This window comes from Capsella rubella, unplaced genomic scaffold, assembly GCF_000375325.1.
Source record: "Capsella rubella cultivar Monte Gargano unplaced genomic scaffold, Caprub1_0 scaffold_2, whole genome shotgun sequence".
Lineage (NCBI taxonomy): Eukaryota > Viridiplantae > Streptophyta > Magnoliopsida > Brassicales > Brassicaceae > Capsella > Capsella rubella.
This window is the reverse complement of record NW_006238922.1, coordinates 7,630,113-7,646,388: the sequence shown is the minus strand read 5'-3', so window position 1 is coordinate 7,646,388 and position 16,276 is coordinate 7,630,113. Positions and strand designations below refer to the sequence as shown.

The window sequence follows — 16,276 nt, the reverse complement described above, 5'->3', positions numbered from 1 at the left end:
CTCATTTGAAATTATTTTGACATAAGATAAAATTAGTACTTTCGAGATGACTAGATATTTAAAGTTTGTTGGTTTCCATTAATTTTTTATTTTGATTTTCCAGTGTTTTTACTGATTTATGTTTGTTTATTTTTATATTAATTTTAACTAAGATATAGATTTGATGTGTATATATTTTGTTTTGTATAACATTTTTCTAACTCTCATGCATTAAGATGAAATGTATAAAAATTAAAATATGGTTTATTATGATGATACATATATTAAGTTTATTGAATTTTTTTAAATATATTAGGTTCAAATTTAAATTAAGAATAACAAAAAATCTAAAAGCATGTATATGTAATATATTGTTACTAAAATTTCAATAATTTTCAATAAATTACATTATATTTTAACCCGCATTTTTATGCGAGCATATCTAGTAACATATACAATGAAAAAAAAAGAAATTGACCATGTATACATATTACCAAATCCCACTATAATTAATAATATAATTTAACAAAAAAAAAGTCTATAGTTGAAAAGGCAATTGTAATATATGAGTTAGAAAAACGTTTTGTTATTCGATGTATATCTTCGTAGCCTGCAAAGAACGAAATATGAGGTGAAAATCTTCACTTATAAATTCGTTTTTTTATTACGTAAGACATCCTATTCTTAAACACTTAAGAGATGTAAACTAATTCGTTACTTATAAATAATTTTTTCTCATTACGTAAGAGATCTTATTCTTAAACACTTAAGAGATGTAAACTACTTCTTTACTTATAAATACTTTTTATTATTGTATAGAAGAGGTGATTTATCATCCAAGAGAAAGGAATATCATCACAGTTGCAACTGTATGACTTTGCAGAAGCAGACGGTAGGAATTTTCAAGAGTTATTAAATATTTGAGAATTTTTGAGAAATACCCCTTTTTAAAAATACCCCCTTTATCTATCCATTTTCAAAAATACCTCTTTTTAAATATAAAAAATTATAAAGTTTTATATAGTTTATAAGGTACTTCTATATAATAACTACTACTGGGAGATTCGATAAAAATATTTAAAAATGTTTTAAATAGTTTTAAATCGTTTTTATAAGTTTTATAAGGTTTTTAAAAGGTTTATAAAAGGATTTATACGGTTTTTATAACGTTTTTATAAGGTTTTTATAATTTATTTTTACGCTATTTATGAAAGTTATATAAAGTTTTATACATATATAAAGGTAATTTGTGTATATATTTATAAGTTTACACACATATTTGGATAAATTTCAACATTTTTAGTGGGTTTTTTGATAAAGTTTGAAAAGGGGGTATTTTTAAAAAGAGGTATATGAAAAGGGGTATTTTTGAAATTCCCCCTAAATATTTTGAATAATTGCTTTAGCGATTGAAAATGGGTGTTTTTGCGGGAAATTTAAGACTGGTTGGTTAGCATATACGATAGCGGTTAAACCAAATTTTCCTATATAACTATATATAGTTATGAAAATGTATAATACATATATAAAAGGCATAAAACACAAATGGTACATTTATGAAAATGTATTATAAAGATTAAACATGACTAATAATGAAAAACCCTAAATATTAAATAATTAATTATTTAAATATTAAAAAATTGATTTTGTAATGAAACACGAATAATTATGCATAATGGAAAAATAAAGTTAAGGAAATATTATTATTTGAGAATTTATGTGAATATATTTAGGACTTAAATAATGTTTTTATGATTTTTGCTTTTGAAATCCAACGATTTCGAACTATCTGAAGCGATACAAAATAATTTTTATGATTAGTATCAACCGCTAACGATCGATAATAAAGTAAGACGTAATAATTCATTGACATAATTACATAAGTTTTATTTTACTGTTTAGGTAAGTAAACTCTAGAAATTTATGCAACACCATTGCCTTGTCGTGTTATTGTAAATGAACATGATTCTTTGCTTGTTTTGAATAAAACACATATATATAGGTTTGGTTTATTTGATATTTTTAAATAAATTAATATTTAAATGATATAGGTGATGGTCCACTTCAAAAACAATTCATAACAACTACAATAATCATTTACTTACAAAAGGCTTATATAAAGATGTTCTTACAAAAAAAAAAAGATGTTTTTTCAAGTTCCACTTTTATATCTCATCAAACAAAACTTCTTCATTCATTTACAAATTACATTAGATGATGAATCTAACACCATCAAAGCTACCTATTCACAACCATCCTCTTTTTCCTTCGTCTCGATATGTTTATCATCATTGTAACGGCTGCCATGTATATAAAGAAAACATAAATGGTGGCTACTATTGCAATGAACCTGGATGTTATGCTAAGTTCCATAAGGAGTGCGGCGAGGCTCCATTGGAGATAAACCATAGTTCTCACCCCCAACATCCTCTCCTGCTCACCAACGACTCGGGAGAGAGTGAGAGTCCATGTCATTTGTGTGGAAAAAATCTATTGCCTTCGTATTATAGTTGTTTAACATGTCAATACAAGGTGGATTTGATTTGTGGGATGAAACCATCACCACCTATTGTTGAATATCCAATGAGTCATGAACATCCACTTGTCTTCTTGAAGAAACAAGAAGAAAATATCCTTTGTGAACTTTGCAAGGAGTCTATTGGTGGACCTTCTTATTCATGTCTTGGATGCAATGTCTACTTCCACGCGGATTGTCTCAATCTCTCTAAAGAGGTAAACCATCCTTGTCATTCTAGTCACCCTCTAAAACTCATCGCATCTGATACACTTGCTGTTGATGCTGAGAAGTCTTGTCTTATATGTCAAGAACCAAAAGTTGTGTTATATCATTGTTCCTTATGTAATTTCACCAGCTGCATAAGGTGTATAAAAAACCCACCACCCCTTGTTATTGAGCATACCAAGACCCACAAGCATCCACTTACTCTCGTTCTTAAGAGAATTTCATATCTTTGTGATGTTTGTGGGAGAGGGGTAACCACAAGGTTTTATATTTGTGTTCAGTGTGATTTTGTTGTCCACAAAGCCTGTATTGGCTTACCCCTTGTTGTCAACATCAATCGTCATGATCATCTCCTTTCCTTCAATTATCATCGTGGCATTGGGTATTCAAAATGTGGAGTTTGTCACCGATCTATAAATCAGTACAAGGGAGCTTATTCTTGCTCTATATGCCCTAACTATGCAGTTCATTTCATATGCGCGTTTATTGAATGGGATGGTAAGAACTATGAAGGGACAACTAATGAGATCATAGAAAATATTGCACCATACAAGGTGGTGGGTGATAACTTGATATCTCATTTCAGCCATGAAAAACATCTTTTAAAGCTCCACAAGGAAATCCTCATTCATAATGACCACATACGATGTGAAGCATGTTGCTATTCACTTGGGTTTAGCTACTTCTACGTTTGTGAGGAGTGTTGGTTCTTTCTCCATGAAAAGTGTGCTAATCTTCCTATGAAGAAAAAAATGGTTTTCGACGTCGTACCATACACGTTGAAAGCCGTTAGAAAAACTAGTTACTGCACTATTTGTAGCATGGTATGTGATGGTTTCAAGTACACAGCGCAAGGAAGGTTGGATATAGATGTACGTTGCGGTTCTCTATATGAGCCGTTCGTCCATAAGAGCCATATACATCCCCTATATATAAAACTAGTTACAGGCAATTGTATAGGATGTGGTAACGTGATAGATAATTATGCATTGATATGCATAATCTGTGAAAATGGTTTGTGTTTGTCTTGTGCTAATTTGCCAGAATATATTTGGCATAAGAACGATGTGCACCCTCTCACTTTATGTTTCGGCTGCGAAATGACGAGTAGCAACTATTGTTGTGACATTTGTGAGGAAGAATTAGATCCAAGTAAATGGTTCTATTCATGCTTTGATTGCGGCGTCACATTGCATACTCAGTGTGTAATAGGAAACTTCTCGGGGCTTCTGCTAGGACGACGCGCAAACGAACTTGAGGTGGTTCTTAACAATCACAACACTCGACCATTATGCAGCCAGTGTCACTCTCGATGCAACCCTCTCATCATCCTAAAGCTGTTACATAATGTATATATATGTTCCTTTATGTGTTTAATTCGTTATCAGGGTTTAGAAGAGTCACACTCTATATTTAAACCATCATTGGTATTTAACGGCACTATTGCCTCTGCAATATTTATGAGAACTGATGTAAGTTAAATTGGCACAAGAGGCTGAATTTCTAAAGGTACTAAATTTAATAAGTTTATTTTGGTGTAGTGATTAAGTTGATATTTATGTCGAGAAAAGTACAGTTTCGAACCTTACAAACCATATTTTTTTTCCTTTATGTATGTCAAGCGAGTCCAACCCGCGATCCATTCTGCCAAATTCGCAAAGTAAATAAAGTTGACCCGCATCAATCCCCCTTTAATTTTTGGATACCCATATGTAACCCATAAAAGAATATTAAAATTCAAATAATATATAACTTTTTTTTGGGTACGTAAATATTATAGAACCTCAATAAAATAATTTTTATTAGTATTACTAACTGTTATTGAAACTTTAATACTAGAAGGTTATATCATAATTAAAAAAGAAAAATTAATAACTCATAATGGATAAATATTAATACAAAATAATTTATTTTTAATATTTAACTAATAATTTTTTAAAGTAATAGCATGTAAAATTAATTTTGAAAACAGTATGGTCTGGCCATGTCTTCAATTACAAAATTCATCGATTTTTTGGAGGATAAATCTTTAGAAATAATTAAGAAATCGTGAATCTTACAAAAAAATTTAGTTCTTTTTTAGGTGATTCAGTTTTTATTTATAGGAAATCTAATAAAATAAAATGTATATTTTAATTTTCATAGAATATAGTGAAAATTTTGAAGAATATGTTTTCTAACTATTTTACAACATAAGCAAATATTAGAAAATGTATTCTAATTTTTGTAGAACGAAGAGCTAAATATAGAATATCTATTCTAATTTTTGTAAAAATTAGTATTCTAATTACAATAGAACATAAATAACTTAACTTCTAAATATCATAAAACATGTAGATTATGTAAAATACATTATCTAAATATTTTTTTTGAACATGTAAAATGTATTAAAAAAATACACATTCTAAATATTAAAATAAATATTTTTTCATTCATTCCTAAAAATTATCTTTATTATCATTTTAAAATTGGCTAAATTAATCGAAAATGGTATTTTAATATATATATTTTTTTTTGTTTCTGCCAAAAACCAAAACTACGCTAATCGTCATCTTCCTCCTCCCCCTCTCCACCGCGCCGCCTTCTTCTCTTCTCCGGTAAGCTTCTTCCATTCTCATCATCCTTCACAAATCCTTCTCCTCCTAAGATTCAATCGTAGACAAACTTAGCCCGAATTTGAATCGGAATCTATTTGTTCGTTCCGTCGATTTGATCGCTATGATTATACAATCCCTAATTTCAAAATCACATGATTCAATTCCACGATTTTGAAATTGATATTTCATAATTTGTGCCCTATGTTTTACAGATACCTTCAGTAATGGATGAACAATCAGGAATGTTCAATGTTCAACAAACCATTGGATGTGTACTATGTTGTAAGTGTGGTGTACCTATGCCACCAAACGTAGCTAACATGTGTGTGAATTGTCTTCGTTCCGAAGTCGATATAACCGAAGGATTACAAAAGAGTATTCAAATCTTCTACTGTCCTGAATGCAGTTGTTACTTACAACCACCAAAAACTTGGATCAAAGCGCAGTGGGAATCGAAAGAGCTGTTGACATTTTGTGTGAAAAGGTTGAAGAATTTGAATAAAGTGAAGTTAAAGAACGCGGAGTTCGTTTGGACTGAGCCTCATTCGAAGAGAATTAAGGTTAAGTTGACTGTTCAAGCTGAGGTTCTTAACGGTGCTGTTCTTGAACAGTCTTATCCTGTTGAGTATACTGTGAGAGATAATTTATGTGAGTCGTGTTCGAGGTTTCAGGCTAATCCTGATCAGTGGGTTGCTTCTGTTCAGCTTAGGCAGCATGTTTCTCATAGGAGGACTTTTTTTTATTTGGAGCAGTTGATTCTTAGGCATGATGCGGCTTCTCGTGCTATTAGGATTCAGCAGGTTGATCAAGGGATTGATTTTTTCTTTGGGAATAAAAGCCATGCTAATAGTTTTGTTGAGTTTCTGCGGAAGGTTGTTCCGATTGAGTATCGTCAGGATCAACAACTTGTGTCTCATGATGTGAAGAGTAGTTTGTATAATTATAAGTATACTTACTCTGTTAAAATTTGTCCTGTTTGTCGTGAGGATCTTGTATGCTTGCCTTCGAAAGTTGCTAGCGGGTTAGGAAACCTTGGTCCACTTGTGGTGTGCACGAAAGTTTCTGATAACATTATGCTACTTGATCCGAGAACTTTAAGGTGTGCGTTCTTGGATGCGAGGCAGTATTGGAGATCAGGGTTTCGATCAGCGCTTACTAGTAGACAACTTGTGAAGTACTTTGTGTTTGATGTGGAGACACCTGTTAGTGAAGCGACTGTTGGCGGACAAAAGTATGCTTTATCCTATGTCCAAATAGCCCGTGAATCAGATATTGGTAAGATGTTTTATGTTCAAACTCATCTAGGACATATTCTGAAACCGGGCGATCAAGCTCTGGGATATGACATTTACGGGGCGAATGTTAACGACGACGAAATGGAGAAATACCGTCTGAGTGTGAAGAATGGGCTTCCTGAAGCAATTCTGATCAAGAAATGTTACGAGGAGCAGAGAGAGAGGAAGAAGAAGAAAGCCCGTAGCTGGAAGACCAAAAGGCTTCCTATGGAAATGGATGATTCAAGAGGCAGGGTTGATCCAGAGAAGACGGATAAGGAATACGAAGAGTTTTTGAGGGATCTTGAAGAGAACCCTGAGCTAAGGTTCAACATATCTTTGTACAAGAACAAAGATTATGAAGCTTCTGAAACTGCTTCAATGATAGATGATGGAGAAGGTGCACCATCTGTGCCAATCGAAGAGTTGCTTGCTGAGCTTGATCTCAGTGAGGAAGAAGGAGAAGATGACGATGACGATGAGGAGGACATGGCTGAGTAAACTCGTTGCACCGAAACTCACAAAAGGTTTCAGTTAGATCTTTTAACTAATATATGGTTCTTTTGTTTTCTCTCGCTTTACCTATAGTTTTGTCCAAGTTTTGTTTTGAACATATGAAATAATTTGGTGATTGCTTCATGTACGTGTTTAGGTTCTCAAAATCATTGATTCGTTGTCTCTGACTCTCTGCTCTCACCGTATTGGCTCATTTGACATTTTATTAATCTTAAAAATTCACAAATCAAAACCAAAACATTCACGTTTACTTGGGCAAGAACTCGTGAACGTTTCCTAACAGTTTCAAGATTGCTGGTAAAAGATTATCCATGAGAGGAACCAGAAGCTTGTCACCATGCAAAGGCATGGACAAGCTCTTGAACACGAAAACAGCTTTGGCAAACTCCGTTTCCGCTCTAGACGAGATAAAGTCACAAAGAACACGCCACGCGGCTTCGTGAATGGTGAATATCTCGAAAGAATCACCAGAGTAGAAAGAATGGTGAAACTTGTTTCCATGATAACTTTATTTTATAGCCTGGATGAAATACAAACAAATTTACAAACAAATGATTCATTCAGAATCACCTAACACCTTATATAGGGATAAATTAACAACCAAACATGACAACGGTCGAAATAAAAACAAAATCTACAGAAGAAACAGACAATAACAGAACAACAGATGTCAATGAAAAATCCGAATGGAACTAGATAAAAAAACACCGATTCCAAAATATTAAACTCGGAAATTTACATGATTTCCACGACTCTGAGGAGTTGGAGTTCCATCCTAATTGCCACGAGCAAACGGCCTTATCGGAAGCCAGTCTTTGAAACCTCCAATTAAAGCGTTTATATGTTTTTTCTCTAATTTCTGTCAAAATTTCAAAAATTATATAAATACTTAACATTGATACAAAATATAAAACATGAAAACGGGTGAAAGTAGCTCAAGACTATCAATTATAATCCGTTGAGTATAATCATATACTCAGAGCCCACTTAAACATGTTAAAGGTTTATGGGAAGTTTAAAAACTAGACTCTTCAACATATCAAAAATTATATAAAAGTTTGTTCTGATAGAAAGAAAAACTTGTATGTTTTATGGATCTAACTAGAATCGGATCCGCGCTACAGCGCGGTGGAAAGCTATCAGGCTATTGTTAATATAATAGATTTTAAATTTTGTTTTTTACAAATATATCATTTTTATATTATGTTCTTGCTATTTTCGTAACTAATTTTTCTAATAAATTTATATTAAATATTCTTCAAAAACATTAGCGAGTATGGTTAATGCATGAAATTGTGTTAAATAAATATAGTTGATTATGGTGAATCATACATGTCTCTAACAAATATATGTTTTGAATGACCAATCTGTAAAAGAATGCATTCGTAAAAATATTATTGATTATTCGCTCTACTATATAATTGTAAGTTTAACAAAATAACCCGTGAATTACTTGTGATTTATATAGTTTGATAAATAATATAGTTTATCAATAAAACTTATTCGTATTATAAGTTCGATTTAATCAATATTTTAATAGTATATTTTGTTAATAAGACTTTGATTTAGTTATGTTCTTAACAACCCGTAAAAATAAAAAAATTAGCATCTAATTTATTTTTGGTATTACAAAGTATTTAATTGTAAAACTTAAGTGGTGTGTATCATGTTCTGACCCGTTGCAACAATATTCTCACCCGTTTCTAATATTTGAATTATTCTATAATTTTTTAATATTTTAATATTTTAAAGGTTTCAATATTAAAATATTTTAATCTGTTAAAACATTTAAAAATTATAATATTTTGAAACTTTTTAAAAATTTATATGCTCAAATAAGTAAATTTACTAATCCAAAAAACTTTAAAATTGAAAGCCCGATAAGTTAAACTTCATGCTCATTCATAATTAGAACTTAAAAGCATACTGGTCATGTTTTAATGATTTAAAAACCATTTTCCAACATTTTTTCCTGATGTGGTATGTTTTACACCTTTTTCTATCAATTAAGTCTAATATAAAATTTCATGAAAATATTTACCAACCTGATTAGATTTTACCAATATATTTAACCAAGCCGTTTTAGTTATCTAAATTTTATTTTAATAATATATTCAGTTTATAATAATATTTTCTTTGTCAATTGAGTTATATATATCCGTTTTGAAAATTTTAAGATGCAACATATTCAAGAAAAAGATGAATTTTTATTATATATTTATATTATATTTTTAATATAATAAATTAAAATAAGATGTGAAAGGAGAATAATAAATATTTTTAATTTATTATTTTAAATATGTTATTGAAATATTAGGAAATCATAAATCTAGATATGGAAATAATGTAATTCGCTGATAAAGTATGTGATTTAGATCCAAACCCAGATAAATATCTGATTTTAAAATATCTAATTGTTTAATTTCGGATTAATTTTTAATTCCAATCAATCTATATAAAAGTGTGCTTATTTTTTACTATAGGGGATTAGAACAATATAAAATAAACAACTATATAGATACACTAGTGATGGACCCGCACGTACGTGCGGGGTTATTTTTGTAAAATTACGATTTTTTATGTAGATGCGATTTTGGTAAAAATTTGTTATATGAATTTATTTGACAAACTATACATAGGCATACAATTGTAAAATATAGATGTTGTATTACTTAATATAGTTTTAAAATAATTTACATGAAAATGTTAAGTGATATTACATATTTATTTTTGGGGGAATTTCAAAAATACCCCTTTTCATATACCTCTTTTTAAAAATACCCCTTTTTCAAATCCTAATCCGCTAAAATGAGATATGAAAAGATAGATTAATTTTTTAATTTTAACTCGACCCGCATTCTATTTTGTACTTTTCTTTTACTAATATAGAGATAGATAGATGTGCTACATTTACATATAGTTAGGACGTCGTTATAATAGGATTAGATACAATAATGTAGCTGATCAGAAAGAAAAAAAAATTTGAAGTAATAATTGTAGGTTATTATTATTATTTTTTTATTTCTTTTGAAATATTCTCTTTTCATAACTACAAGTTGTACCACTTTATCGTATTGACTCCGTAAAATTTTATTGATATTTAAAGACCCACGTTTCCAGCTGTATTCTTCTTTTATTATCTTTTAACTACAAGTTGTAAGTTGTAACCATTTTATTCATTGACTTATATGTTCATCTCTCTCAGTTTGCTAAATAAAGGCAAATCGTTTAAAGGGGTTTACAACTTCGTTCCATAGTTCATCTATATTACCAGTTAAGCTTTCTTCCCTTGAGTCATGTCTTTTGATATATGTTTATCGATCGTTTGTTTGTACTTATGATATAGTTGGATTATACCAAGTATCTAACAAATATTGAAGCAGGAAAAAAAAATGTCATTCAGTATGGAAGGTAAGGAACTTCAAGTTATGGAACATATAGAAATTGAAGTTCGAGAACCTTGCATATATAGAGTACCAAGTAGGATACGTGATGTGAAACCTGAAGCCTATACACCTCAGATGGTCGTCATTGGCCCGCTTCATCGTTCTCCCAAACCATCAACTGCTACGGATGGTGCTGAGACGAGTAGCAGCTATCCATGGTACGTAAAACTCAAAAGCTTACACACAGACAAGAAAATTCTATACTAAAAGTAACAGAAAAAATAAATACACCTCTTTGAATATATACTTTCTTAACCAAATCTTACCCATAAGATACCGTTAATAATGATGGTCTCATCTCATCTAGACATGTAGAGATATCCATATGTGATTTATTTTAAAATCCAAGACAAAACGATGTCGTTTCTAAGAAAAGAGTTATATAAGTTTAAAAAAAACCTGGGGTCTTGTCTCCGGGGACATCCTTATCATCCGCCGGCTGTCGTCTACCTCTTTTAGGTGTTTGTATTCTACCCATGTTTACTCAACAAGTTTATCAATGAAATTTCTAGTGAAAAAAAAGGTCTCAAAACATTCACATGAATTCAAAACAATCTACCAACAATTAAACTGACGACTTCATTAAACAATCTACCCATCCACAAACCATCTATGAATTTATGAGGTCAATTTTTCAATTCCATTTGGTCACAGTTTTTCTTTATAAGAAACGACCTTGTTTTGGACAGATAACGAAGCGAAAAGTTAACTTTGTGATCCCATGTTTTATTAGGCATCTGAAAAAGGAATATATTAAGATGGAAGAGAAAAAGAAAACGTACTTGGAATCTTACACTCAAAGAGTTGGGGAAGATAAAATCGAGGAAATGAGGAAAACCATACAAGCCCAAGAAGAAAACATTCGGGCTAGCTATGAAGAATCAACTGAATGGATACCATCCGAATACTTCGTAGAACTTATCCTTGAGGATTCAGTTTTCATTATGGAGTTCATCATAAGAAAAAATATTCAATTTCCTTCATTGGTTAGACAAGATTTATTCTTGCTCGAGAATCAACTCCCCTATTTCATTTTCTATATCTTGTTCAATTCCATTGTAACGGAATTGTGTGTTCGTGATCGTGAGACCTTTGACCACTTTATCCTGAAATGTTTTGACCTAAAAGTCCAAGAGAAAACAAACTTCAAGCATTTCATAGACATGTTCCGGTATGTGTACGAACAATCGCTTGACGACATTCCAGAACAGATGAGAAGAGTTTGGAGATGGCCACTTATCACAGAGTTGAGGAACGCGGATTACCTATCACAAGCCGGAGTAACTTTCAAGGTAAAACCTCTTCTAACTAGCTGCTGGATTAGTGCTATGTTTACCTTTAAGATAAGGACTTTTTCTTGGCTTTTGATTAGCACGCATATCTAATACATATATAGGACTTTAGACGCTTACCAACTTTCAATTTTAGTATTCTCAACCTTTCTTTTGTTTCAGTCATCCGATCTTTTGGATTTCCCAAACTATATGGACGATGAAAAACCTGTTGTCCACAAGATAAAGCGGATGCTCACGGTGGGTAACGAAAAAAAAAGGTATGTAGCATCAATTAACAATTACCACTCTCACTATAACAAAAACTAGATCAGCACGGGTTACATTCTGTTTTATACATATTTTATATGTGAAAAACAAAGTTTTGATATGTTATGTTAGTTATACTCCTTCTCGCAGTCTATTATAAGAATCATAATTTATTATCTCATATAAAACATTACAGTTAATTCGTCGTTTGCAATAAATATTTTAAAATTTTTTTTTTCAAAACACCAGGTTTCATTATTTTTACATGTTCCAAATTAAAAGATTTATATGTTTATTATTGTATAAAATACATTGTAAATATTTAAATTCTGACCCGTTACTCTTTAAAAAATTTGGTTGAAGTATTACTAAAATTATACATTGTATATAAACTTAAGTTTAAAATTTTGACACGTTATAATTTTGTTTTTATAAATAGAACAATTTATATTCGTTTTCAAAAATTCAAATCATGGCATATGCAGAAAAAATCTATATTTTTATTAGTATATGAATGATATGATGAGTTATTGTTTTACAAATATATAATCATATAAAGATGAAAGGTGAAGTATAAGAATTAATAAAAATAATAATATGATAAGTTAGATATCAAATCTTCTACGTTTATTTTGATTGGTCATTGTTTTAAAATAATAATAATAATAATAATAATGTACTTTCGTTTTTATAATTTAATTAAATTGAATAAATTATTATTTCACATTTATATCCTTAATGATTATTATTAATTAATTCTTTAAAACCTATATATGTAATGGCATTTAAATGTAATTACATACCATTAGTAAAGTTTCTTTTAGAGAATTTTTGAGAAATACCCCTTTTGGTTTACCCCTTTTCAAAAATACTCCTCTTTTCTATCTATTTTCAAAAATACCCCTTTTCAAATATGAAAAATTATAAACTTTTATATGGTTGATAAAGTACATCAAGATCATTATTACTACTGTGAGACTAAATCCAAATATTTAGAAGGTATTAAAAGGTTTTAAACGGCATTTATATGGTTTTTATAAGATTTTTAAAAGGTTTACAAAGTTTTTATAAGCTTGTTATATGATTTTTAAAAGGTATTTATACGGTACTTATGAAATATATATAAAAATTTACACACATGTAAAGATAATTTGTGTCTATAAATATAAGTTTATACATATTGTTTTGATAAATTTCAAAATTTATAGTGACTTTTTGATAAAATTAGAAAGAGTGGTATTTTTAAAAAGTGGTATTGGAAAAGGGGTATTTTTGAAATTTCCCCTTTCTTTTATAATGTACTTCCCTTTTAATAAAAAGGGGATTTACACATATTATATGTTTGGGATAAAAATGCCCATTTTCTATGCATATTGTTTCAAAAATAACTTTTTTGAATGATTGTTAAATTTATTCAACCAAAAAAACCTGTTTTACATTATATGCAACCTTTAATTTATTTTTGTTAAAATAAAATAGAAGAAAAATAAATGAAACTTAAGAACTAGAAATTCTTCGTCTATGGCTTCGAGCACCAAACCAAAAATACCTTTTTACCCTGTCTATTTAAAAAAATACTTATTTTTACAAGGTATAATTTTTGTAAATTGCGGAATTTCGTTTCTTCCCAAAAATTGCGGGCTATCTTGCATGTTAGTAACGAAAACGGGCTATATTGCATGTTTATTTTGATTTTATAGAATTGACTTGTATTTTCTGGATTTGGGGGATAACATTACAAAAAATGGCGATTTGAAAGTTCTATTTGCACAAAATAATGAATTAGTGACTACAAAAACAGTCACTTATCACTCACAAATTAATTACCTTCTTATGATTTTTTGTCGCCAAACCAGACGAAATTAAATTATTTAATCACAAAACAGTCGCTAATTAATGACCGTTGTACGACGAATTTAGTTGGTCAACAGTCGCTAATATAGAATCATATAAAGATGAGAAGTGACGTGTAATGATTAATAACAAATTAATATATATATATATATATATATATATATGGTAAGTTGGATATCAAATTTTTATATGTTTATTTTGATTGGTTATTCTCTTTTTTAAAAAAATAATAATGTAATTTTTTTTATTAAATTGCAGAAATTAGTATTTGAGATTTTTAATCATAATGGTTTTTTTTGAAACCTATATTTGTAATAACGTTATAAGGCAATTTAATAACCTTTATAAGGTTTATCATAAAATAAAATTTTCCTTTTAATAAAGAGGGAATATTTATCTTTCTAATTTGTTTAATCAGGTTACTTGGTAAATTTTGATTGGCTAATCAAGAAGGATGAATAAAAGAAGATTCACATTTTAACGTGGTGAACTCAAGAATTGTTATTTTGATTTCATAATTTTTGAGAAATACCCCTTTTGGTATACCCATTTTTAAAAATATCCCCTTTCTCTATCCATTTTCAAAAATACTCCTGTTTAAATATAAAAAATTATAAAGTTTCATATAGTTATAAGGTACGTCTACATAATAACTACTACTGAGAGATTCAATACAAATATTTTAAAATATTTTAAATGGTTTTAATCGTTTTTATAATTTTTAAAAGGTTTTTAAAAGGGTTTATAAGGTTTTTAAAATGTTTTTATAAGTTATTTTACGCTATTTATGAAAGATGTATAAAGTTTTATACAAATACAAAGGTAATTTGTGTATATTTTTATAAGCTTACACATATACTTGGATAAATTCCAACATTTTAGTGATTTTTTTATTTATAAAGTTTGAAATGAGGGTATTTTTGAAAAGAGGTATATGAGAAGTGGTATTTTTGAAATTCCCCCATTATTCAATTCCAAAATTATTCTTTTTTGAATTGCAATTAAACACAATCTATACACAATTTCAATGGCAATTAAAAAAAATAAGTAATTGATTTTGTAGATATTTTTAGTTTTACTTCTCTTCTAAAAATATTTTTAGATTCACATAAAAAATCATCTAAAATATATGGTCTTGAAAACATAGTAAAAGATTAAAAATATATTATTGATCAAAACAAAATTATAAGCATATTAATGAAGCTATATGTTGTGCATTCTACAGAGAGAGGGTTGAGGGGTTTTCATTGCATGTGGTGTTTGAGAAAGGCTGCTTAACGATGCCGGGTTTCTTTGCTGATGAAGTATCTGATATGTATCTAAGGAATGTAATTGCATATGAGCAGTGCGAGTCCCATGAAACAGTACCCTTTACTTCTAACTACATACAGTTCTTAAATTTCCTAATTACTTGTGATAGAGACGTCCAGCTACTCACAGAAGAAGGTACAAAAATCACAAAATTAATAGATTTAACGTTTAATTTGATATGACTAACAACAAATGCTGGAACATAGGAGTGGTAACGAACAGTATGGGTCGGCCCAGCTTGGTGGTGGACATGGTGAACAAATTACAGATTGGTCTGAAAACTGGGGCTCCCTCCCAATACCACTACATAGCCAAGAAGCTCAAAGCTCATTATAAATCTCGAAGAAAGATGTGTTGGGCTACTCTTAACAAAGTATACTTCAGCGACTTGTGGACTGGGACAGCTAGTATAGCTGCCGTGTTGCTCTTGTTAATGACTCTGGTTGGGACGGTTGCTTCTGTCATCCAAACATACCAAAGCTTCAAGTAATACTATATGTATGCTTTTATCTATCGTCTAAAACTTGTTTTCTCCAAGTATTTCTGTAAGGTTTATGCATGTACTTTGGTAATTGATTGTTGAATTCTCAAAAAGATTGGGACAAAACTATAGTTTTTTTCTACATTGTTCAGAAAGTCTATGAAAGATAATACTTTATGTAACACGAAACAATAATGAACATTACACATCTCAAGTCTTAACGTAAGAGCTTGCTCATGACCAAGAAAGATCACCATTAACCAACGATGCAAGAAAAGAAAAATCATTTGCAACATCATTCGTCATCTCCTTAATGATAATCGTATCATCTTCTTCCTAATCAAACTCAAAACAAATCTGAACTCTATAGTACAATACCACCATAACGATATGCAACTTTGTAACAGCTCAACGTACGGTAAATATGAGATAACTATTAGTAATGTAGCCTAACTAATCCCAAAAGCTAGCTCAAGGGAGAAGGATTGCCACATCCTATATATATTGCCCAAAGATCTTAATCCCAAGCAATGT

General features: G+C 29.9%; 2 protein-coding genes and 1 pseudogene across 2 annotated transcripts; all 3 read left to right on the top strand.

Moving 5' to 3' along the window:
- Nucleotides 1–2,196: 2,196 nt before the first annotated feature.
- LOC17894228 lies at nt 2,197–4,386 on the top strand. Its single transcript, XM_023788500.1, has 3 exons — nt 2,197–2,966; nt 3,090–4,071; nt 4,345–4,386. The coding sequence occupies exons 1-3, from the start codon at nt 2,197–2,199 to the stop codon at nt 4,384–4,386; spliced, it is 1,794 nt and encodes a 597-aa protein (XP_023644268.1).
- Nucleotides 4,387–5,241: 855 nt separating this feature from the next.
- LOC17894831 lies at nt 5,242–7,232 on the top strand (annotated as a pseudogene).
- Nucleotides 7,233–10,501: 3,269 nt separating this feature from the next.
- Nucleotides 10,502–15,882, top strand: LOC17895620 (UPF0481 protein At3g47200). Its single transcript, XM_023788499.1, has 5 exons — nt 10,502–10,713; nt 11,289–11,847; nt 12,010–12,107; nt 15,176–15,396; nt 15,468–15,882. Exons 1-5 carry the CDS (start codon nt 10,502–10,504, stop codon nt 15,749–15,751), a joined length of 1,374 nt encoding a protein of 457 aa, XP_023644267.1. The 3' UTR covers nt 15,752–15,882.
- Nucleotides 15,883–16,276: the final 394 nt, after the last annotated feature.

Bases quoted from the DNA above. Each gene is read 5' to 3' on its own strand.
- LOC17894228 (XM_023788500.1), top strand. From the start codon at position 2,197: ATGAATCTAACACCATCAAAGCTACCTATTCACAACCATCCTCTTTTT. The intron at 2,967-3,089 runs GAGAGGGGTAAC...TTCCTTCAATTA, and splicing joins TATCTTTGTGATGTTTGTGG to TCATCGTGGCATTGGGTATT. The intron at 4,072-4,344 runs GTATATATATGT...ATGTATGTCAAG, and splicing joins TCCTAAAGCTGTTACATAAT to CGAGTCCAACCCGCGATCCA.
- LOC17895620 (XM_023788499.1), top strand. From the start codon at position 10,502: ATGTCATTCAGTATGGAAGGTAAGGAACTTCAAGTTATGGAACATATA. The intron at 11,848-12,009 runs GTAAAACCTCTT...CTTTTGTTTCAG, and splicing joins AAGCCGGAGTAACTTTCAAG to TCATCCGATCTTTTGGATTT. The intron at 12,108-15,175 runs GTATGTAGCATC...TGCATTCTACAG, and splicing joins GTGGGTAACGAAAAAAAAAG to AGAGAGGGTTGAGGGGTTTT.